General features: G+C 44.8%; 1 protein-coding gene across 1 annotated transcript in view; it reads left to right on the top strand.

The window, feature by feature from the left end:
* LOC120059971 (ryanodine receptor 3-like) overlaps positions 1–23,484 on the top strand; it is a 153,962-nt gene that overhangs the window by 58,369 nt on the left and 72,109 nt on the right. The window contains exons 3-13 of the mRNA XM_039009049.1: positions 1,302–1,406; positions 11,009–11,083; positions 11,306–11,384; positions 12,030–12,142; positions 13,229–13,328; positions 13,432–13,525; positions 15,010–15,084; positions 15,498–15,654; positions 16,456–16,620; positions 17,340–17,461; positions 22,657–22,837. Coding sequence (XP_038864977.1) covers positions 1,302–1,406; positions 11,009–11,083; positions 11,306–11,384; positions 12,030–12,142; positions 13,229–13,328; positions 13,432–13,525; positions 15,010–15,084; positions 15,498–15,654; positions 16,456–16,620; positions 17,340–17,461; positions 22,657–22,837 — 1,266 coding nt within the window. The remainder of the gene's footprint in view (positions 1–1,301; positions 1,407–11,008; positions 11,084–11,305; positions 11,385–12,029; positions 12,143–13,228; positions 13,329–13,431; positions 13,526–15,009; positions 15,085–15,497; positions 15,655–16,455; positions 16,621–17,339; positions 17,462–22,656; positions 22,838–23,484) is intronic.

Here is a 23,484-nt window from a genome sequence, read left to right as displayed (position 1 = left end):
GTGCATGTGTGAGCATAGCGTATGTGTGTGTTTTGACTAAAAACAGTGATGACAATTCTCAAAATGCCCTTAGTAATGGCAGGTCATTAAGGTCATTATGTCTGAGTACGTTACTTTAAGCCACTTTGACATCCTTTTGACATCTCTGAAGCTGATGCTTGAGGCTGTCCTAAGAGAGACACTGGGCTTCCGATGTTGGCATGTGTCACTACAAATCACATCATGTCAGTTTTACTGGTGTAACTCCACTGTCCTGCCACCGTTGGTCAAGCTCTCTGGATCTATACTCCACCATGATTTAAATGTGCATAATTAAAATGTCTCGAGAATGGATAGCTGCGTCGATACAGCTTTAGATTATTTCACATATTAACTTAGTTTTACCTGAGTGTAGAAAGCAGGTAGGTTCACAGCAGAGTAGAACTAGGTCGGCTGAAGTTCCAATTTAAAGTTAGATTTATCTGTAACAAGGTGAACCAGTTTAGCCAAGTTTTACATGCTGCTACTTAAAGGAGGATAGTGTGTGTTTGCTGTGCATCATTTATCTTGTAGTGTTGCAGGTCCCTAAGTATCTCCCTCTGCCTCATTCTGTCAGACTGCTGCCCTGTCCTGTATGAAGAAAGGATGAGTGCTCCACTCTCTGTTTCTTTGTCCCTCGGTCTGTCTCTCTCTCTCTCTCCTGTGGTCTCACAGATTCATGCTCTCTTTCCAAGCCCTAGATTTGCCAAGATCCACATACACCGATACTATAGGCACTTGCTGTAATGATATAGAATTATGAATTTGGCCCTCCAGTCAGTTGATATGTGTTAGTTTTATCAGTAACTGAAGCTTTCAAAAGTTGCATCTTGTAGAGCAGGTGGACTGACTTACACAGACATTCAGAACTATTTTGGGAGACGCAATATAGATAAATGACTGTAGGCTTTTCCTTATCAAATACGATTGATTGAATGTTTTCAAAGACGTGTGTTATTGCGTTTCTCACTCTGCAGTGCTGAGGGAATGTGGAAGGCATCTAAAATGGTTTTCAAGTGTAATCAATCTCTGGTGTTTGTAGTTGATGGTTGTTATGATTATTAGTCATGGGTGTAATGGACAAAAAATGCTTAGTAAAGAACAACACACTCAGTCACAATCTGTGACTAACCAATCTGAGGACCAGGCATCTGTAGTGACCAATCAAAAGCCTTTTCTGGGTTTCCATTTAATCTACATTTTATATTGAACCTCACTTGTAACTGGCAATTGTCTGCTGCATACAACCCTAAACCCGATCTACCTCCCTCTGTCTCTTCCAGTATGTCCCTCCAGACCTGTGCATCTGTAACTTTGTGCTGGAGCATTCTCTCTCTGTGCGGGCCCTGCAGGAGATGCTGGCTAAGACTGGCCAGAACAGTGAGGGGGTGAGTACTGTCCTTCTACCACAGCATCCATACACACACTCCACACGCCCAGACACACTCCCACCCCAGGACAGACGGCAGAGAGAAGGTATCATCACATCATAGAGAGCCCTCTGGGAAGCTACTGAACATCCCCGTTTCACATATTCCATTTAATTAATTACAGGATTTCAGGGTCGGAGGAGACAGAAATGTTGTGAAATTGTTTTTTATAATGATGCAAGCACCACCTGTTTATGTTCAAACATTTGTATGCTCTTTGAGTGGGATTAATGAGAGGAATTGGACTATTACAGTGGCCTGGGGACCTGGGTGCTGGGAGGTTGAGTCCTCCATGAATAGTAATGTGAATCAAAGTCATCAGAAGGAGGAGAACGCTGCCCTCTTATTGCAGCTTTACTGAAGAGGTTCTGCCCTGTGCTGCTCAGTTGTCCATTTGATTAACAATGAGGCTGAAAGGACAAATTCTCAATGCTATAATTTTCACTATAGAGCAGAATTGCACTGTAACTACGTTTGGTGTACTGTAAAACACGCACAGAGAACCAAACAAGTTCAAATGACAGAGCCACGGTGTAGAATATACAGCACACACGTTACATACACACACCTGAGGCAATGGAGGCAATCTCATTGAATGGACCTTCATATGGCCATTGCATAGCAATTTAATCTGTGTGTATAGCTAGTGTATTGGTAGTCAAAGCAGGTCTCAACACCACCTCTATCTCCTCTGAACAGCCAGTTACAGTGGCTATCATAAGTATACACCCCCCTGGATTTTTTCACATTTTGTTGCTTTACAAAGTGGGATTGAAATAGATGTAATTGTCATTGATCTACACAACATGGTTCTACATGTTTTTACAAATGAATACAAATTAAATATAGTTGTTGCATAAGTATGCACCCCCTTTGTTTAGGCAACCCTAAATTAGTTCAGGAATAAAATATGGCTTAACAAATCAGATAATAATTGACATGGACTCTGTGTGAAATAATATGGATTGACATGATTTTTTAATGACTACCTCATTCCTCTGTCTCCCATACATACAACATCTGTGGAGTACTGAATTTCAAGCACAGATTTTTTATTTAACCTTTATTTTGACAAAGAAGACATATTGAGACCTAGGTCTCTTTTCCAAATGTGCCTGTGATCTATGGCAAGATTCAACTACAAAGACCAGGGAGCTTTCAGAAAGCCTCAAAGAAGGGCAGTGATTGGTAGATGGGTGACAATAACAAATCAGACATTGAATCTCTTTAAGCATGGTCAAGTTAATAATCATGCTGTGGATGATGTATTAAACCACCCAGATACATCAAAAGTGGTCCTTTTGAACTGAGCTGCAGGACAGGAAGGAAACTGCTCAGAGATGTCACCTTGAAGACAAAGGTGATTTTAAAACAGCTACGGAGTTCAATGGCTGTGATGGGAGAAAACTGAGGATGGATCAATAGTAACCTAAATGACAGAGTGAAAGGAAGAATACAAATATACAGAATTAAAATGTTCCAAAACATGCATCCTGTATGCAAATCAAATTCAAATCAAATGTTATTTGTCACATGCAGATGTTATTGCAGGAGTAGCGAAATGCTTGTGTTTCTAGCTCCAAAGTGCAGTAATATCTAACAAGTAATATCTAACAATACACACAATCTAAAGTAAAGGAATGGAATTAAGCATATATAAATATTTGGACGAGCAATGTCAGAGCGGCATAGACTAATATACAGTAGAATATGACAGAATACACTATATACATATGAGATGAGTAATGCAAAATATGTAAAAAATTATTAAAGTGACTAGTGTTTAAATTATTAAAGTGGCCAGTGGTTTCAAGTCTATGTATATAGGGCAGCAGCCTCTAATGTGCTAGTGATGGCTATTTAACAGTCTGATGGACTTGAGTTAGAAGCTGTTTTTCAGTCTCTCAGTCCCAGCTTTGATGCACCTGTACTGACCTCGCCTTCTGGATGATAGCGGGGTGAACAGGCAGTGGCTCGGGTGGCTGTTGTCCTTGATGATCTTTTTGGCCTTCCTGTGACATCGGGTGCTGAAGTGTCCTGGAGAGCAGGTAGTTTGCCCTTGATGATACGTTGGGCAGACTGCACCACCCTCTGGAGAGCCCGACAGGATGCTCTCAATTGTGCATCTGTAAAAGTTTGTGAGGGTTTTAGGTGCCAAGCCAAATTTCTTCAGCCTCCTGAGGTTGAAGAGGCGCTGTTTTTTTGTTGATGTTGGGTGAGAGGTTATTTTCCTGGCACCACACTCCAAGGGCCCTCACCTCCTCCCTGTAGGCTGTGTCGTCATTGTTGGTAATCAGGCCTACCACTTTGGTGTCGTCTGCAAACTTGATGATTGAGTTGGAGGCATACGTGGCCACGCAGTCATGAATGAACAGGCAGTTTATTTGGTAAATATTGTATTCACTCTATTTCTTGAACTGCATTGTTGGTTAAGGGCTTGTAAGTAAGCATTTTACGGTAAGGTCTACAGCTGTTGTATTCGGCGCATGTGACAAATACGATTTGATTTGATTTGAAACACAGCACGACCAAGTTTCTCTCTCCATGCTCCTCTTGCAGGGAACATCCTAAACAGTGCATGTCCTAAAATGTAATGTTTCATGTTTCAGAGGAAGGAGCGGGGCAGATATGAACATATGCTAATTTCTCATCCATTGTACTGTAGTATGACATTGCACTTTTTCCAGGTTGCAGTGGTTTACTGATCTCATTTATGCACTTTCCTGAAATTAATATGCGGGATTGTTGTAGTTCATTACCAGATGCAGCATGTTGTATTTTTGTACATTATTAATCCAATAGATAAGAGTATATTGTAAGTGTAGAGAGAGCGAGGAAGTGTAATTACTAGATCATGTATCTTATTGTTCTGTTGTCAGTCGTTCTCTAATGTATTCTAATAGACAGATAATGCATTTCTGATACTGATAATGATCTTATTCGATGCAATCTTCTTTGTTAAAAGTAACATTGCAAACATTGTCTTTTGCTTTCATTGATCAGCTGTGAAAGATCTGTACTGTTTGCATTGCTATGTTCATCCATTGTGTTCTGTTAATCTCTCTACCTGTTAGCCTCAAGGCAAGGACCGATGGGTATGTTCACCATTCATTCCATTCTCCTCTCCTGTCACCTCTCTAATGCATTGCTGTTCAGTCATGCTAGCAGCTTGCTCTCCCATTTTCATATGTCTCCTAGGGATACGATAGTCCCTTCAGTGAAGCAAATAGGTTCCCCACAGAATGCTAGTGTTTTTTATATGAAAACATGAATGTGTATGCTGCTAAAATGACTGCCATTATGGATTTATTTGGTTAAACAAGTAAATCAATTGTGTCACAGCACTTAGCAACATGACAAAGACAAATGGATCTGAGTATAGACTTTGTTCAACTGTTACTGCTCACATTTCTCCTGGCCAAAGAGAACATTCTACACCTATCCTGAATTAACATCAGATCAATGTCAGTCTTCATTCATTCCTTAGGGGATTTAGAGTTATGTTTTGAAGTCCAGAATCATTGAATTTTACCAACAAATGATTACCTGTTCACACATTCTACACCTCAAATCAAATCAAATTTTATTGGTCACATACACATGGTTAGCAGGTGTTATTGAGAGTGTAGCGAAATGCTTATGCTTCAAGATCCGACAGTGCAGCAGTATCTAACAGGTAATATCTAACAATTCCACAACAAAACCTAATACACACAATCTAGTAAAAGAATGGGATAAGAATATATAAGTGTAAAATATATGGATGAGCAGTGACAGAGCGGCTAAGATGCAATAAATAGTAAAGAATAGATAGTGAAGGATACAGTGGCATTATTAAAGTGACTAGTGTTCCATTTATTAAAGTGGACAATGCTATCAAGTCTGTAGGTAGGCAGCCGCCTCTCTGTGCTAGTGGTGGCTGTTTAACAATCTGATGGCCTTGAGATAGAAGCTGTTTTTCAATCTCTCCCAGCTTTGATGCACCTGTACTGACCTCGCCTTCTGGATGGAAGCAGGGTGAACAGGTAGTGGCTCGGGTGGTTATTGTCCTTGATTATCTTTTTTGCCTACCTGTGACATCGGGTGTTGTAGGTGTCCTGGAGGGTGATGCGTTGTGCAGACCGCACCACCCTCTGGAGAGCCCTGCGGTTGAGGGCGGATCAGTTGCCGTACCAGTTGGTGATACAGCCCGACAGGATGCTCAATTGTGTACCTGTAAAAGTTAGTGAGGGTTTTCGGTGACAAGCCCAATTTTTTCAGCCTCCTGAGGTTGAAGAGGCGTTGTTGCGCCTTCTTCACCACACTGTCTGTGTGCATGGACCATTTCAGTGATGTGTACACCGAGGAACTTTTCACCTTCTCTACTGCTGTTCCGTCGATGTGGATATGGGGGTGCTCCCTTCGCTGTTTCCTGAAGTCCACGATCATCTCTTTTGTTTTGCTGACATTGAGTGAGAGATTATTTTCCTGACACCACACTCCGAGGGCCCTCACCTCCTCCCCGTATGCTGTCTCGTCATTGTTGCTAATCAAGCCTAACACTTTGGTGTCGTCTGCAAACTTGATGATTGAATTGGAGGTGTGCATGGCCACGCAGTCATCGGTGAACAGGGAGTACAGGAGAACACACCCTTGTGGGGCCCTAGTGTTGAGGATCAGAAGAGTGGAGATGTTGTTTCCTACCTTCACCACCTGGGGGCGGCCCATCAGGAAGTCCAGGACCCAGTTGCACAGGGTGGGGTCGAGACCCAGGGTCTCAAGCTTAATAATGAGTTTTGAGTGTACTATGGTGTTGAATGCTGAGCAGTGGTCAATGAACAGCATTCTTACTTAGGTATTCCTCATGCCCAGATGGGATAGGGCAGTGTGCAGTGTGATGGTGATTGCGTGGTCTGTGGACCTATTTGGGCGGTAAGCAAATTGGAGTGGGTCTAGGATGACAGGTAAGGTGGAGTTGATATGATCCTTGACTAGTCTCTCAAAGTACTTCATGATGACAGAAGTGAGTGCTACGGGGTGATAGTCATTTAGTTCATTTACCTTAGCTTTCTTGGGAACAGGAACAATGGTGGCCATCTTGAAGCATGTGGGGACAGCAGACTGGGATAGGGATTGATTGAATATGTCCGTAAACACACCAGCCAGCTGGTCTGCGCATGCTCTGAGGACGCGGCTAGGGATGCCGTCTGGGCCGGCAGCCTTGCGAGGGTTAACATGTTGAAATATTTTACTCACATCGGCCACGGAGAAGGAGAGCCCACAGTCTTTGGTAGCGGGCCGCGTCAGTGTCACTGTATTGTCCTCAAAGTACGCAAAGAAGTTGTTTAATTTGTCTGGAAGCACGACTTCGATGTCCGTGAAGGGGCTGGTTTTCTTTTTGTAATCAGTGTTTGCCTGTAGACCCTGCCACATACGTCTTGTGTTTGAGCCATTGAATTGCGACTCCACTTTGTCTCTATACTGATGTTTTGCCTGTTTGATTGCCTTACGGAGGGAATAACTACACAGTTTGTATTCGGCCATGTTTCCAGTTGCCTTGCCATGATTAAATGCGGTGGTTCGTGCTTTCAGTTTTATGCGAATGCTGCCATCAATCCACGGTTTCTGGTTAGGGAAGATTTTAATAGTCACAGTGGGTACTCCTATACACTTCCTTATAAACTGGCTCACCGAGTCAGCGTAAACATCAATGTTATTGTCTGAGGCTACCCGGAACATATCCCAGTCCATGTAATCGAAGCAATCTTGATGCGTGGAATCCGATTGGTCAGACCAGCGTTGGGTAGACCTAAGCACGGGCGCTTCCTGTTTTAGTTTCTGCCAATAGGAGGGGAGGAATGGTCAGATTTGCCAAAAGAAGGGTGGGGAGGGCCTTGTATGCATCGTGGAAGTTAGAGTAGCAATGGTCGAGCGTGTTACTCGCTCGAGTACTGCAATTGATATGCTAATAGAATTTAGGTAGCCTTGTTCTCAAATTAGCTTTGTTGAAATCCCCAGCTACAATAAATGCGGCCTCAGGATATATGGTTTTCACTTTGCATAAAGTCCAGCAAAGTTCCTTGATGGCCGTCTTGGTATCTGCTTGCGGGGGGATATACACAGCTGTGACGATAACTGAGGAGAGTTCTCTTCGGAGATAATACGGTTGGCAATTGATTGTGAGGAATTCTAGGTCAGGGGAACAAAAGGACTTGAGTTCCTGTATGTTGTTACAATTACACCATGAGTCGTTAATCATGAAACATACACCCCCGTCCTTCTTACCGGAGAGATGTTTATTCCTGTTGGCGCGATGCACTGAAAATCCCGTTGGCTGTCCGACAGCATGTCCCCAGCTAGCCAATTTTCCGTGCAACAGAGTATGTTATAATCCCGGATATCTCTTTGGAAAGCAACGCTTGCCCTGATTTCATCGACTTTGTTAACTAGGGACTGGACATTAGTGAGTAATATACTCAGAAGCGGTGGATGGTCCGAAGCCTCACTAGAAGACCGCTCCGGCACCCTCTCCTCCGGCGGCGTTGTTTTGGGTCGGACTCTGGAATCAGTTTAAATGCTCTGGGAGGTGCAGACAAAGGATCCGCTTTGGGAAAGTCGTATTCCTGGTCATAGTGCTGGTTGTGCTGGTAAGTTAACGTCTCTCTGATATCCAATAGTTCTTCCCGGCTGTATGTAATAACACTTAAGGTTTTCTGGGCTAACAATGTAAGAAATAATACATTAAAAAAACAAATACTGCACAGTTTTCTAAGGACTAGAAGCGAAGCTGCCATCTCTATCGGCACCAACAAACTTAAGACATACAATAGTGCCCTACATTACATTTATTATAAATCCAGAAGTCAGAGCACTGACATTTAGAAGGATAAAAAAAACATTCTTATATTTGTGAAGTGAAGCAACCCCTAGACAGGCTACCAGTCTGTTTCTGCTTTAGCTAACTCGTTGTTGCCTTGCCAAACGTATAATAATCTATTAAGAATTTCCATAATTTGAAGGGTGGAGCTTCATACCAATTGAGTTGAGTTCAAAGATAAATGGACTTTGTCAAAGCTGCAGCCTAGTGACCACACTGGACTCCCAATGTATGGAAATTAACTAATCAAGCCCCATTGGTTCTGCCACAGCTGTGTGAACTGGAAAAGCTCTTTGGCAAGAGATCATGCAAAGCACAGGCAGACTGGACCTTCATGAGAGCTTAATGTCCCTTTAAAGCTTAGTGAAACATTTTCAAGTGAAACTGCTGGTTTGCGGTAGCTAAGCTGCTTTCTAGGTGCCACTCTCACCCCTCTTGCATTTACACTTGTGTATTAACTTAACATGACTTGCTAGACTAGTTCAACATAACCAAAGGGAAGGCCATGGGTTAACCAGTATTTATGTCCGATTGTAATCCTACAGTGTACTCTAATCACTGTTTCTCCTTGATGGACTATCCTCTCTCTAAGGAATGATGTGTAGACTGATTCAGATCTGGTCTGGATAAAACGTTTTAACACTACAGTATGTTACGTCTCTGTAAATTCTCTCTCCTCACATGTATCTTTAATCAATAACCCTTAGCTCTCCATTCCTCTATTCCTGCTCTGAAATGTCAACGGAGGAAACACTAATGGTAGTTGAATGCTGTATGTTATGTTTCAGGAATCAATAGTGTCGTGGAGCTGATGAGCTACAATGAGGGTATCGACTCACAGAAGGAAGAACTTATTCATTTATTCAGCTGGTCTCAACTTATATACAGGGGTTCCTCAAAGTGGAATAGGGTCTTATTAATGGTATTTTGGACTAATATTGTGTTTGTTTGAGAGTTATCAGTCTCATAGATCTTGTAAACGGTGAAAACACAATGCTCAGAAAACAAACCATTAAGTCAGCTATCAAACATCCATTTAGCACCATTTCAGCAAGTGACCCCAAATTGAGTTTGGAGTGAGGCTGTTCTAACTCATCCAAATAGAGTGCTGAACACACTTGTGATTTCATCACTTTGTTCACAGGGTTTTGGATCAAAGTTCAAACAATCAGAGTCAGTGACTGAAGTGCCCAGGGTAAGGCAGGGTGAGGCTTATACCCTCTGGCAGGGCGACGTGTGCAGCGGTATTTCAGTGCCACCTCTTTGTGCCAGTCTGCCTCTGTCCCCCTGGTGGCTGCTGGGTAAACGCAGTGGGGTGACGTGCTGCTAAAGGTCACACTTCTTCAATTGATGTCAGCATGTCATATCCCGGCAACAGCTGTGTGGGTGAAATCGTTTTCCCCCCCATTTTGATCAGCCTTTCCCCTTCTGGGCCAGTGGGCCAGGGACACGACAGTAGGGACAGTAGGGACAGTAGGGACAGTAGGGACAATATGGACACCAGGGACACTAGGGACACTAGGAACACTAGGGACACTAGGGACACTAGGGACAGGGGAATCTGAACCTGCCAGAGCTTTGGATGGTGTGAGGTTAGGATAAGAAATGTTAAGAGCTGGTGTAGTTTTCTCAGGTTGTGTTGGGGAGAATGCAGCTGGATATGCCTGATGCCTATTAGACTCTCTCCCACATGAAGTAGAACAGCCTGGCATGGTGCTGGTACTGCTGCAGTCTATATAACCCATGGCAACTGCATTGAACTGGAGACTATTGTCTTAGCAAATAGCAGCGTAGATAGATGTTGCACGGTTTGTTTGGACTAAGAGACACTGGCATGCAAAATCAAGTACGTTACAAATAAGATCTTACACAGCACGTCACTATCTGTGAATGACCGACAAGGACTATACACAGTGTACTGTGGATAGGACAGACATTTTTGTTTAACTTACAGCACATTCTCAGTAATGTAACTCTCTCTTATCTTACTGCTCCATAGAGGCTCATAAGAAAGGTGAGTAACACAATGTTGCCTGAAAAAAGTAGGGACAGGTTTGCAAGCAGAGCCCAAGACCGTGACGTCACATCACTCTTACCCCTATGCATCTCCTCAAACCACTGTGGAACCAGAGTGGAACCAGAGTGGAACCCGTTTGTGTCGTTCCTTCCTAGCTCTCTCTAATATCACAAACCAGAGCCTTCTTACTGTAACAAAAAGTCTCTGTTACTGACTCATTAGAGGCAGAGAGCTCTCACTCTCTCTCTCACCTCCCATTCCCTTCACCTGTAGTCATGTGATGATGATGATCTGTATTCTGCTCCATGGATACAGGAAGCAGGCGTCTCCCTTGAGTGACACATCTGACTGCATGCCTTCAGTATTGTGTTGTGGACAGCAGGACAGTCGTCCAAGAGGAGAGGACAGGCTGACAGGGGCAGGCTGGGTCAGTCTGTGGCCCCTGCATTGTGTGAGGTCACCCCTGCCTTGTGTGAGGTCATCATCATGAGCCAGAGTCTTGGTTCTCCCACTATGATGCAGATAGATGCAGATAAAGAGAGAGAAGAGATTGAGAGAGAGAGAAGAGTGAGAGAAATAGAGAAAAGGAGAGAGAGAGAGAGAAAAGGACAGAGAGCGAATGGCCACAGGGGACATTCTGTCTGACAGTGTGTCTTGTGTGTGATGGGTGGTGTTCTGTCTCCGCAGGCGGCCCAGGGGGGTGGACACAGGACACTTCTGTATGGACACGCTATCCTCCTGAGGCACTCCTTCAGCGCTATGGTGAGGGTACACCACACGCACTCACTCATCCATTACCCAAGGAAAATGTATTGTTTTCTCATTACTCCATGTGTTACTGTTTCATAGTTACGACAGTTTATCTGAACATTTGTTGCACGTGTCCTAGTGACATGTGTTCCAGTTCTGAATGTGACACCGGAGTTGTGTGCCTCTTTTGATCAGCTCTTTTATGTTGTTTTGATGTCTATCTATCCGTTCCAGTATCTGACCTGTTTAAAGACTTCAAGGTCACAGACAGATAAGCTGTCCTTTGATGTGGGGCTGCAGGAGGACTCAACAGGTAAAACCTTCCGCTCTATCTGTCTCTACTCTCACTATCACACAGTCACTCTCTTAGCTGGGATTCTGATTGGGACTGACTCATGGGATTTCACCTGCCCCAGTGTTCATTTCAGATTCTCCTAAGCACTGCACGAAAAGAGGGACTTTCGGTTCGGATACTGTAAAAAAATGTACCACCTTTGCAGAGATTTTGTGTCAAGTCATTTATTCCGTAGGATATCTCTGAAAACATTCCTCGCAGACTGAAATAAATGTCTTAGATGTGCTCTTTGTCACGATGTCGAGGCTCAGCTAATTTGTCTCATAGAGATGTAAAAGATGGTTTGGCTGTCCACGTATTGGAAAGCTGGTTGCTATGGTGCTTGCATGTTGATGAGTGTGAGTGGGCATATATTAGTGTTTGTGTGAATACATTTGTGTGTCAAATCTAATTTGTGTCTGTGCTGTGCTCGCGTGTGTGTGTGTGTGTGTGTGTGTGTGTGTGTGTGTGTGTGTGTGTGTGTGTGTGTGTGTGTGTGTGTGTGTGTGTGTGTTGCTTTCACCATTGTAATCTGAGTCTCAATCACCTGTGTATGTAGATCATAGAGTTGTAATCAACATTGTGCAGGCATGTGTCCCCACCAGTCTCTCTGTGTTCCTGCAGGTGAAGCCTGTTGGTGGACCATCCATCCTGCCTCCAAACAGAGGTCAGAGGGCGAGAAAGTGCGCATCGGTGATGACCTCATCCTCGTCAGCGTGTCATCAGAACGATACCTTGTGAGTACTCCCTCAGTCTATAAACGTCTTATTAAGAATAGTTTATATGATAGGCTAATAAATGTTTCCAGCCCCATTACACAGAACCATTATGCCATTCAATCCAGTAGGATGAGCCATGAATTGTAGATCTCGGACTGAAGGTGTCTCCCTCCCACTCAGCTCCCTCTGTCCAGTAAAGAAGACGAGATATTGGGGACAGGAAGCTAAGAAAGAGCAGGAGAAGGCTACGTACGGAGAGCTGGGAGGGAGAGAGCAGCACTGTCAAACTGAATACCTACTATACCCTATCTTGCTCTGTTCCCTATCCCACCTTTCCTACACTGTGTGGCCTGGCAAACCCTGCTCCCCTGTTCCTCATCAGGCCCATCTATGACCATCTCCCAGACCCCTCTGTTATTCCACTGTGTGGGCCTCAGGGCCTTGTGGCATGCTATTCCTGGAAAACATCTCCAGAATGATGCAGGGAGAGTGTAACAACAGCCAGCCCAGCCAAGCCCATGTTTATGGGAATTAAGCAGGGATACGGCAGCTTTCACTCGGCTAGAGGCCCACTTTCATGTGACTGTTACTGCCACAGCTCCTCTCTGTGCTGCTGTCACCAGCGAGACGCTCCCTCTAACCAGGCCTACAGCACCTTCAGGTCCAGGGCTGGAGAGTTCCCCTGCGACAATCTGCTGCAGAAATGTCCCATGCACGGACACGCCAACATGCACACCTGAACCCACACACACATACACATACACGCACACACACATACAGACACACACACACATACACACACATACAGACACACACACATACACACACAGCCACACACACAGCCCTCTAGAAACTGGCAGTCCCAAGTTCACAGTGCTGTTGTCTCTCCAGTGCCAGCTTCTCTCCAGGTTGATGAATGACTCTAAATCTACTGCAGCAATAGCTTGCATGCATGGACAAACCTCTGAGTTGTAGCCTGGCTCAATGCCTTGAATCAAACTGTGTATTTGACATGGCTCCTGCAGTATAGGCCAACGGTAGTTTATGTCCCATAATGTAGTTATTGATGGTGTGTGTAACATAATGTTTCTCTGTCCCCACCAGCACCTGTCCATCTCCAATGGCAACATCCAGGTGGACGCATCCTTCATGCAGACTCTGTGGAATGTCCACCCCACCTGCTCAGGCAGCAACGTGGAGGAGGGTATGTCCAACTGTTAGTTTAGTTTCACTGCTAAACTGGCTTATAATGTTGTTTGAAATGTATGGGTATCAATTAAAGGTGCTGTTAATCCATCCTCCAATAGGTTATCTGCTGGGTGGCCATGTGTTGCGTCTGTTCCACGGTCATGATGAAGTTCTGACCATCCCAGGTTCCGACCAGAGTGATGAGCAACAGAGGTAAGTCACACAACTGGGAAACAGCTGTAAGACTTAACGCGATGAGTCTTCAGGAGTTAAAGAGCGGCTGCCTTTAAAAAGCAGCTAATCCCTTTGAAAAACGGCCTATGTGGCATCGATATGAGTCAAACAGTTATTCTGGTGTCAAAACTTACTACAAAGTCTAAATAGGATAATTTTGGTCATCAAGTCAGTCTCGTTTAAAACGGAGTTTGGCACATCCTTGCATCAATAACGGGTAAATGAAGGTTGGGGTTTGATTAGACGATGTCCGTTTGTCCACTAACATGGGGTGACAAGCTGTGGTGATTGCTCTCTATCCAATAGCATATACAGTGCTACAGACCTGCTCAAGCAGCTCCGACTGTTTACATAAGACACATCACATTTTCTTTAACTTGAGAAATACCCCACTAAACACCTTAGTTTGATGTAAAATTGCCCAACTGAAACATCCTTGGAAAAACTTCAAAATGATCTTAGATTCTTTCTGGGGATTATGAGGAAGTGAAATAAATATGTGTCCGTGTCTACTGTGTCTCATGGGAAATAAACATCATTAACCAAACGTGGAATCGGTCAGGAAACACACCTCCAAGACTGAGATCAACCTTTTCTGATGAGCAACAGAAAAACACTTGTGCCAATTGGCTTGTTAAGTGGCTCTTTAAGGAATTAGTTTTTTCCTTTGTCTTTTGTGAAAGGGGCCTAAAATCAAACTTGGTGGACCTGGCTGACTGTTTGTTTTGAATTCCCTGTGGGTCCAACAGGTTGGTGTCACTACTCAGTCTGACACTGGGTCTCAGGAGCAGGAAAAATGGCCGCCCTGCTATCGATAGTCGCACAGCGCTAGCGCTGACAGCCAGCAAGGTAGCAGAGGGATATGGCACACAAGGCCTGAAGTGGTTCGAGACAACAGTAGCAGAAGCCCACAGCAACGTTAACATAGCCAGTCACCGGAGACGTGTGCGATGACCCTTCATCTTCCTCCCAGTCAAACAGTCTATTTTTAGGACGGTGTGTGGGGCAATAATTCACTGAGGATTACATATTGGTTGTCAGTTTTGACTTTGCCTTTAGTCATGTCCTTGAAATTGAATAGAGGAAGCATTTTTTTAAAGACGCAACATTTCAGGAGGTCCATCAAACCTAGTCCTAACTGTCACCAAGGGCTATGAAAGATTCCTTTTATCTTTGGAGCCAGTCACCCATATCAGTGATAGACAGTGTTGCTTTCAGTCTCTGTTGCTTATGTGGGTGGCCTCGATGAAAGATGTGCTCTGTTGGTTCATCTGAGGTCCCAGTCTGAGTATTACCTCCTGTGAGCTGATATCACTATGACTGTAGGGAATAAAGCAGTCAGAGATGGTATCCTGCTAAAGTCATAAAACATGACTTTAGGATCATTATGAGCCTGTGGCAGTTTTAATAAAACATTGCAGAGATCCAGACATGTCAACCTCATGCTCCTCTCGTGTCGCCAGGATAGTGAACTATGAGACGGGGAATGCAGGAGCCAAGGCCAGGTCTCTGTGGAGGCTGGAGCCTCTGAGAATCAGGTGAGTTCAGCTCTTTTTATCCTCTCCGTCTTCTCTCTATATGTGTTCTGTCTCTCCCTCCCTCTCTCCCTCTGATCTGTCTATCTCTTTCTTTCTCTCTCTTCCTCCCTCCCTCTCTCTCTTCCTCCCTCCCTCTGCTCTGATTCACCTTGATATTTCAAGATGCTTTGAGTCATTTCAACTTTTTGACCCCAACTATTTGTAGTCTTTCAAAGATTCCTTTCCTCTCCTGCACTTTCAGATCTGGAATGTGTCATCCATGTGTCATCTGCTATTTTGTTTTGATTTGAGAAACTGGTTAATGTCTAGTCATAAGAATATTACTGTAACTTATATTACTATAAGTGCCTAATTAGTAGTTTTTGTTGTTGATATAATTCTGTGTGTGTATGTGTGTGTGTGCCCCTGGACAGCTGGAGCGGGAGTCACATTCCCTGGGGCCAGCCCTTCCGTCTCCGCCACCTCACCACGGGGCACTACCTGTCCCTGACGGAGGAGAGGGGGGTGGTGCTGCAGGACCGGGAGAAGTCTGACACATCCTCCACTGCCTTCTGCTTTAGAGCCTCCAAGGTCAGAGTGCAGGACCAGCTCACACACACACACTTCTCAAACTTTGCCTTTCCATCACAGTCAAGGACTTAGCCGCACACTCACTTACAGAGAGCTACTGGAAGGATATGACAGTCCTAGGAACAATTCTAAAGACTTTCAAATGAATTGCACGCACTCTCTTTGAGTTATTAAGCACATTAAAGCCATGCCATAAAGGTTCATTTAGCTGAAGTTGCTCTCTATAAATGTATGGACCTGCAGCACCATACCATTCTGGACTAGGGTATTTAAGTCTATTCTTGGTAATGGTGCTTTCAGACGTGATCTTCGCAATTAGTGACCTCTTCACTATGGATCAATAGCATGGTGTAATCCACCATTTCACTGCGGCAGTTTATCATAGGTTTAATACACTATACATTATCCATTGTGTCTGTTCTTAATGGGGGAACAAATGCATAGGGATGCATGAGGGCTTGCCTGCGGCCATCCTTTGTTGCTCAGTGATATAGGCTATACACATTGTATGACCTCTTCCTATCTCTTCCTCCCTCTGTCTCTCTCTATTAGGCTAGCCGTCATAGAGTGTGTAATTAGAAGTTGTATTATGGAAAGCTGTCAGTGCTCCTTCAGTCTTTGACCAGCCTGATCCAGATCTGTCATCATCTTTAAATGGCTTTTCTTAGATCAAGGTCTCTCAACACCTGCTGCTTAGCATAATAACATGTGATTTGAATAAAACTGTATAACGTTTTGAAGCCTGGCTTGGAGACTTTGTGTGACGTCTTGATCTTGTTTTGGATTCTTCCTTCCCTCTAGGAAAAGCTGGAGTCGAGTCCAAAGCGGGACATCGAGGGCATGGGGATGGCAGAGATTAAGTATGGGGACTCAATCTGCTTCGTCATGCATGTGGCTACAGGACTCTGGCTGTCCTACCAGGCGCCTGATGTAAAATCATCTCGCCTGGGCCCTTTCAAGAGACGGGTGAGACACCAATACACTGCTTTATTTGTCAGCTGTTTATGATACAGCCAGGACTTTTTAAAATCTCTACTTGGATGAATTAACTGACTTTCAAGTGAGAACTGTTATGGTGTGACTATTCCACTAGCAGTGATAAAAAATAATCCCATTGAAAAAACAATTGACCAGAAAGTAGCACATGCAATAAATATCATTAGAAAATTCCTAAAGCAGATGAGAATTCTCTTGCTGATTTTCTAGTTGATAGGTTTGAGATAAGTGTTTTACACTGATAGTGCTTTTCCTGTGACTAAATCAAACCCTGTGGCTGAAATGAATGAGATGTGAGAGGAGTGTATCTGACAGTCCCTGGACTCCACAGATACAGACCCTAATAGCCTGTAGTGTCAGCAGCACCTGCGTTACAGCCAAGCCATGCTCATCTCTGCTAATGTCTGGAAATTGCTCCCTCTCTCTCTCTCTCTCTCTCTCTCTCTCTCTCTCTCTCTCTCTCTCTCTCTCTCTCTCTCTCTCTCTCTCTATCACACTCTCTCTCCCTCCCTTACCTACCCCCGTTTCTCTCTCTTTCTCTGTCTCTCCCCGCTCTCTATCTCTCCCTCCCCTATCCCCTCCTTCTCTCTCTCTCTCTCTCTCTCTCTCTCTCTCTCTCTCTCTCTCTCTCTCTCTCTCTCTCTCTCTCTCTCTCTCGCTCTCTCTCGCTCTCTCTCTCTCTCTTCCAGGCTTTCCTACACTCTGAGGGTCATATGGATGATGGGCTGACCTTGCAGCGGTGTCAGCACGAAGAGTCCCGTGCTGCTCGCATCATCCGAAACACCACCTGCCTCTTCAGTCACTTCATCAGGTAGCACCATTATCACCGCTACACCACTATTACCGCTACACCTAATATCACCACTACACCTAATATAACCGCTACACCTAATATCACCGCTACACCTAATATCACCGCTACACCTAATATCACCGCTACACCTAATATAACCGCTACACCTAATATCACCGCTACACCTAATATAAACGCTAACACCACTATCACCGCTACACCACTATCTCCGCTACACCTAATATCACCACTACACCTAATATCACCGCTACACCTAATATCACCGCTACACCTAATATCACCGCTACACCTAATATCACCGCTACACCTAATATCACCGCTACACCTAATATCACCGCTACACCTAATATCACCGCTACACCTAATATTACCGCTACACCTAATATAACCGCTACACCTAATATCACCGCTACACCTAATATCACCACTACACCACTATAACCGCTACACCTAATATCACCGCTACACCACTATCACCGCTATACCTAATATCACCGCTACACCTAATATCACCGCTACACCTAATATCACCGCTACACCTAATATCACCGCTACACCTAATATCACCACTACACCTAATATAACCGCTACACCACTATCACCGCTACACCACTATCAAATCAAATCAAATGTTCAAATCAAATGTATTTATATAGCCCTTCGTACATCAGCTGATATCTCAAAGTGCTGTACAGAAACCCAGCCTAAAACCCCAAACAGCAAGCAATGCAGGTGTAGAAGCACGGTGGCTAGGAAAAACTCCCTAGAAAGGCCAAAACCTAGGAAGAAACCTAGAGAGGAGCCAGGCTATGAGGGGTGGCCAGTCCTCTTCTGGCTGTGCCCGGGTGGAGATTATAACAGAGCATGGCCAAGATGTTCAAATGTTCATAAATGACCAGCATGGTCAAATAATAATAATCACAGTAGTTGTCGAGGGTGCAGCAAGTCAGCACCTCAGGAGTAAATGTCAGTTGGCTTTTCATAGCCGGTCATTAAGAGTATCTCTACCGCTCCTGCGGTCTCTAGAGAGTTGAAAACAGCAGGTCTGGGACAGGTAGCACATCCGGTGAACAGGTCAGGGTTCCATAGCCGCAGGCAGAACAGTTGAAACTGGAGCAGCAGCACGGCCAGGTGGACTGGGGACAGCAAGGAGTCATCATGCCAGGTAGTCCTGAGGCATGGTCCTAGGGCTCAGGTCCTCCGAGAGAGAGAAAGAAAGAGAGAAAGAGAGAATTAGAGAGAGCATACTTAAATTCACACAGGACACCGGATAAGACAGGAGAAGTACTCCAGATATAACAAACTGACCCTAGCCCCCCGACACATAAACTACTGCAGCATAAATACTGGAGGCTGAGACAGGAGGGGTCAGGAGACACTGTGACCCCATCCGATGATACCCCCGGACAGGGCCAAACAGGAAGGATATAACCCCACCCACTTGGCCAAAGCACAGCCCCCACACCACTAGGGGGATACCTTCAACCACCAACTTACCATCCTGAGACAAGGCCGAGTATGGCCCACGAAGATCTCCGCCACGGCACAACCCAAGGGGGGGGGGGGGCGCCAACCCAGACAGGAAGATCACGTCAGTGACTCAACCCACTCAAGTGAAGCACCCCTCCTAGGGACGGCATGAAAGAGCACCAGTAAGCCAGTGACTCAGCCCCTGTAATAGGGTTAGAGGCAGAGAATCCCAGTGGAGAGAGGGGAACCGGCCAGGCAGAGACAGCAAGGGCGGTTCGTTGCTCCAGAGCCTTTCCGTTCACCTTCACACTCCTGGGCCAGACTACACTCAATCATATGACCCACTGAAGAGATGAGTCTTCAGTAAAGACTTAAAATTTGAGACCGAGTCTGCGTCTCTCACATGGGTAGGCAGACCATTCCATAAAAATGGAGATCTATAGGAGAAAGCCCTGCCTCCAGCTGTTTGCTTAGAAATTCTAGGGACAATTAGGAGGCCTGCGTCTTGTGACCGTAGCGTACATGTAGGTATGTACGGCAGGACCAAATCTGAAAGATAGGTAGGAGCAAGCCCATGTAATGCTTTGTAGGTTAGCAGTAAAACCTTGAAATCAGCCCGTGCCTTAACAGGAAGCCAGTGTAGGGAGGCTAGCACTGGAGTAATATAATCAAATGTTTTGGTTCTAGTCAGGATTCTAGCAGCCGTATTTAGCACTAACTGAAGTTTATTTAGTGCTTTATCCGGGTAGCCGGAAAGTAGAGCATTGCAGTAGTCTAACCTAGAAGTAACAAAAGCATGGATTAATTTTTCTGCATTTTTTTGGGACAGAAAGTTTCTGATTTTTGCAATGTTACGTAGATGGAAAAAAGCTGTCCTTGAAACAGTCTTGATATGTTCGTCAAAAGAGAGATCAGGGTCCAGAGTAACGCCGAGGTCCTTCAGTTTTATTTGAGACGACTTTACAACCATCAAGATTAATTGTCAGATTCAACAGAAGATCTCTTTGTTTCTTGGGACCTAGAACAAGCATCTCTGTTTTGTCCGAGTTTAAAAGTAGAACGTTGTCAGCCATCCACTTCCTTATGTCTGAAACACAGGCTTCTAGCGAGGGCAGTTTTGGGGCTTCACCATGTTTCATTGAAATGTACAGCTGTGTGTCATCCGCATAGCAGTGAAAGTTAACATTTTTTTGAATGACATCCCCAAGAGGTAAAATATATAGTGAAAACAATAGTGGTCCTAAAACGGAACCTTGAGGAACACCGAAATGTACAGTTGATTTGTCAGAGGACAAACCATTCACAGAGACAAACTGATATCTTTCCGACAGATAATATCTAAACCAGGCCAGAACTCCGTGTAGACCAATTTGGGTTTCCAATCTCTCCAAAATAATGTGGTGATCGATGGGATCAAAGGCAGCACTAAGGTCTAGGAGCACGAGGACAGATGCAGCTATCACCGCTACACCACTACAACACTATCTCCGATACGCTGCTACACCACTATTACCGATACACCGCTACACCACTATCACGCTACACCACTATCACCGCTACACCACTACAGGACTATCACCGATACACTGCTACACCACTATCACTGATACACCGCTACACCACTATCACCGCTATGCCACTATCACCGATACACCACTACGCCACTATCCCTGCTACAACACTTTCACGGCTACACCGCTATCACCACTGTCACCGCTACACCACTATCACCACTACACCGCTACACCATTATCACCGCTACATCACTATCACCGCTACACCACTATCACCGCTACACCACTATCACCAATATCACCGCTACACCACTATCACCACTACACCGCTACACCATTATCACCGATACACCACTATCACCGCTACACCACTATCACCGCTACACCATTATCACCTCTACACCGCTACACCACTATCACCAAGATCACCACTATCACCACTACACCGCTACACCATTATCACCGCTACACTACTATCACCGCTACACCACTATCACCGCTACACCATTATCACCGCTACACCACTATCACCGCTACACCACTATCACCGTTACACCACTATCACCGCTACACCACTATCACTACTACACCGCTACACCACTATAACCGCTACACCACTATCACCGCTATACCGCTACTCCACTATCACCACTACACCAGTATCACTGCTACACCGCTACACCAGTATCACCACCACACCGCTACACCATTATCACCGCTACACCAGTATCACTGCTACACCGCTACACCAGTATCACCGCCACACCGCTACACAACTATCGCCACTACACCATTATCACCGCTACACCACTATCACCGCTACACCATTATCACCACTACACCACTATCACCGCTACACCACTATCACCGCTACACAACTATCACCACTACACCATTATCACCGCTACACCACTATCACCGCTACACCATTATCACCCCTACACCACTATCACCGCTACACCACTATCACCGCTACACAACTATCGCCACTACACCATTATCGCCGCTACACCACTATCACCGCTACACCATTATCACCACTACACCACTATCACCGCTACACCACTATCACCGCTACACAACTATCACCACTACACCCTTATCACTGCTACACCATTATCACCGCTACACCACTACACCACTGCACAACTATCACCACTATCACCGCTACACGACTATCACCACTACACCATTATCACCACTACACCACTATCACCACTACACCACTATCACCACTACACCATTATCACCGCTACACCACTATCACCACTACACCATTATCACCTCTACACCACAATCACCGCTACACCACTATCACCACTGCACCACTATCACCGCTAAACCACTTTCACCGCTACACCATTATCACCACTACACCACTATCACCGTTACACCACTATCACCGCTACACCACTATCACCACTACACCGCTACACCATTATCACCGCTACACCACTATCACCACTACACCGCTAAACCATTTTCACCGCTACACCACTACTAAACCACACAACCAAAATATAACTAATCATTGACTGTAGTGTAATAGTCATGCTGTCTGCGTAAAGCCCTGTAGATTTGAATGAGCAGAAGCAGTTAAGCGTATGGCCTGTGAGAAGGGTCCTCTATGGATAGCACGGCCCCCAGACAGCATGCTGCCTGCCTCGCTCAATGACCCAGTCCCTAGCCAAACAGGACAATAAACATCTCATGCCATGAGGCCACGCAATGGAATGGAAGAGAGCTCAATGGATAGATCAAGTATTAAACTGGCCTGTGACTGTGACTGTGACTGTGACTCAAACCCAAACCCCCTCGGTGACGTCAGTCGGTCACACATGGCTGACTGGTTTTCACCACTGTCCAGACCCAGACCGCCTCTTGTGAGCTGTACCTCTCCACACACCCCTCCCACTCTGTGTGACAGAGTAGGCAGTATTTTTAGCTCACACAGAAATACAATTTCAGCATGGATGAACCTCAAGGCACAAATTATGTTCACTATGGCAGTCACTCCTTGAGTCAAATTCCAATACTGGAGTTCGGTGTTGTTATGAAATCTAATGGCATCATTATGAAACCTTCTGATTATATAATGATATAGTGATATAAATGAGCTGCTCTCATAATATTATGTTGTTTTGATGTAGAAAAATTGAGAACTTTTAAATAGTCATCTGATGAAGATAATCTCTTCTACTGTTCCAGAGACCTAGACTGTCTGGGGGGTAAGAACCGTGCATCAGTAGCCCTGCCCATCGAGGAGGTCCTCCAGACTCTCTACGACCTCATCACCTACTTCCAGCTGCCTGACGCTGAGCTGGAGCACGAGGAGAAACAGATCATGCTGCGCTCGCTCAAGAACCGACAGAACCTCTTCAAACAGGAAGTGAGTTCATCCACACAGGAAGTGCTGCATCGCAATCCTGCATGGCGGTTGGTTGGCAGCAGAGGACAATAAAAGTCAAAAGTCAGGTTATTGCAGGGACCGGGCATTGACACAATGTTCGCAATACACTGTTTTTAAAGGCTAAATCAATAGATTCTATAGTATTTCAATGGCGCATTGTATTTCAGAGCATTGCTTTTTAACTGTCAGCAGTTTTGCTCAGAGTTTTTCTGTGGTGACAACAATGCAGTGGAGCCTTTTGATAAGCCTCTCGGCCCAACATTTCTCTTATCAATTATAAAATGTCAGCTTCCTTCCCTTGTGCCTGTAATGTCAATTACTCAACGTCAACTACTCTCCCTAACTCAAACAAAAGCCGCTGCTATGGATTTTATTTTCCCCCAGTGGTTCACTATGTCCTCAAGCAATAAGTTGATAACTTGAATTCATGTAAAATAGCTGTATGCTGTGTTTATGTTATGTTTACATAACTAGTATTACCATGGATCCTGCCCATGGAATGCTGCTATAACTCATCTATATCCTAGCCTACACACTTCTCCATTATTTTATTAACATCCCCAAACTACCCTTTTCTATAAAAGTTATAAAGTACATGTTTCATTATTGACAGCTGACATAAATAA

The sequence above is a fragment of the Salvelinus namaycush genome, chromosome 15, assembly GCF_016432855.1.
Source record: "Salvelinus namaycush isolate Seneca chromosome 15, SaNama_1.0, whole genome shotgun sequence".
In the NCBI taxonomy this organism is placed as follows: Eukaryota; Metazoa; Chordata; class Actinopteri; order Salmoniformes; family Salmonidae; genus Salvelinus; species Salvelinus namaycush.
The sequence above is the reverse complement of the archived record's forward strand: the minus strand, read 5'-3'. Positions and strand labels throughout refer to the sequence as shown.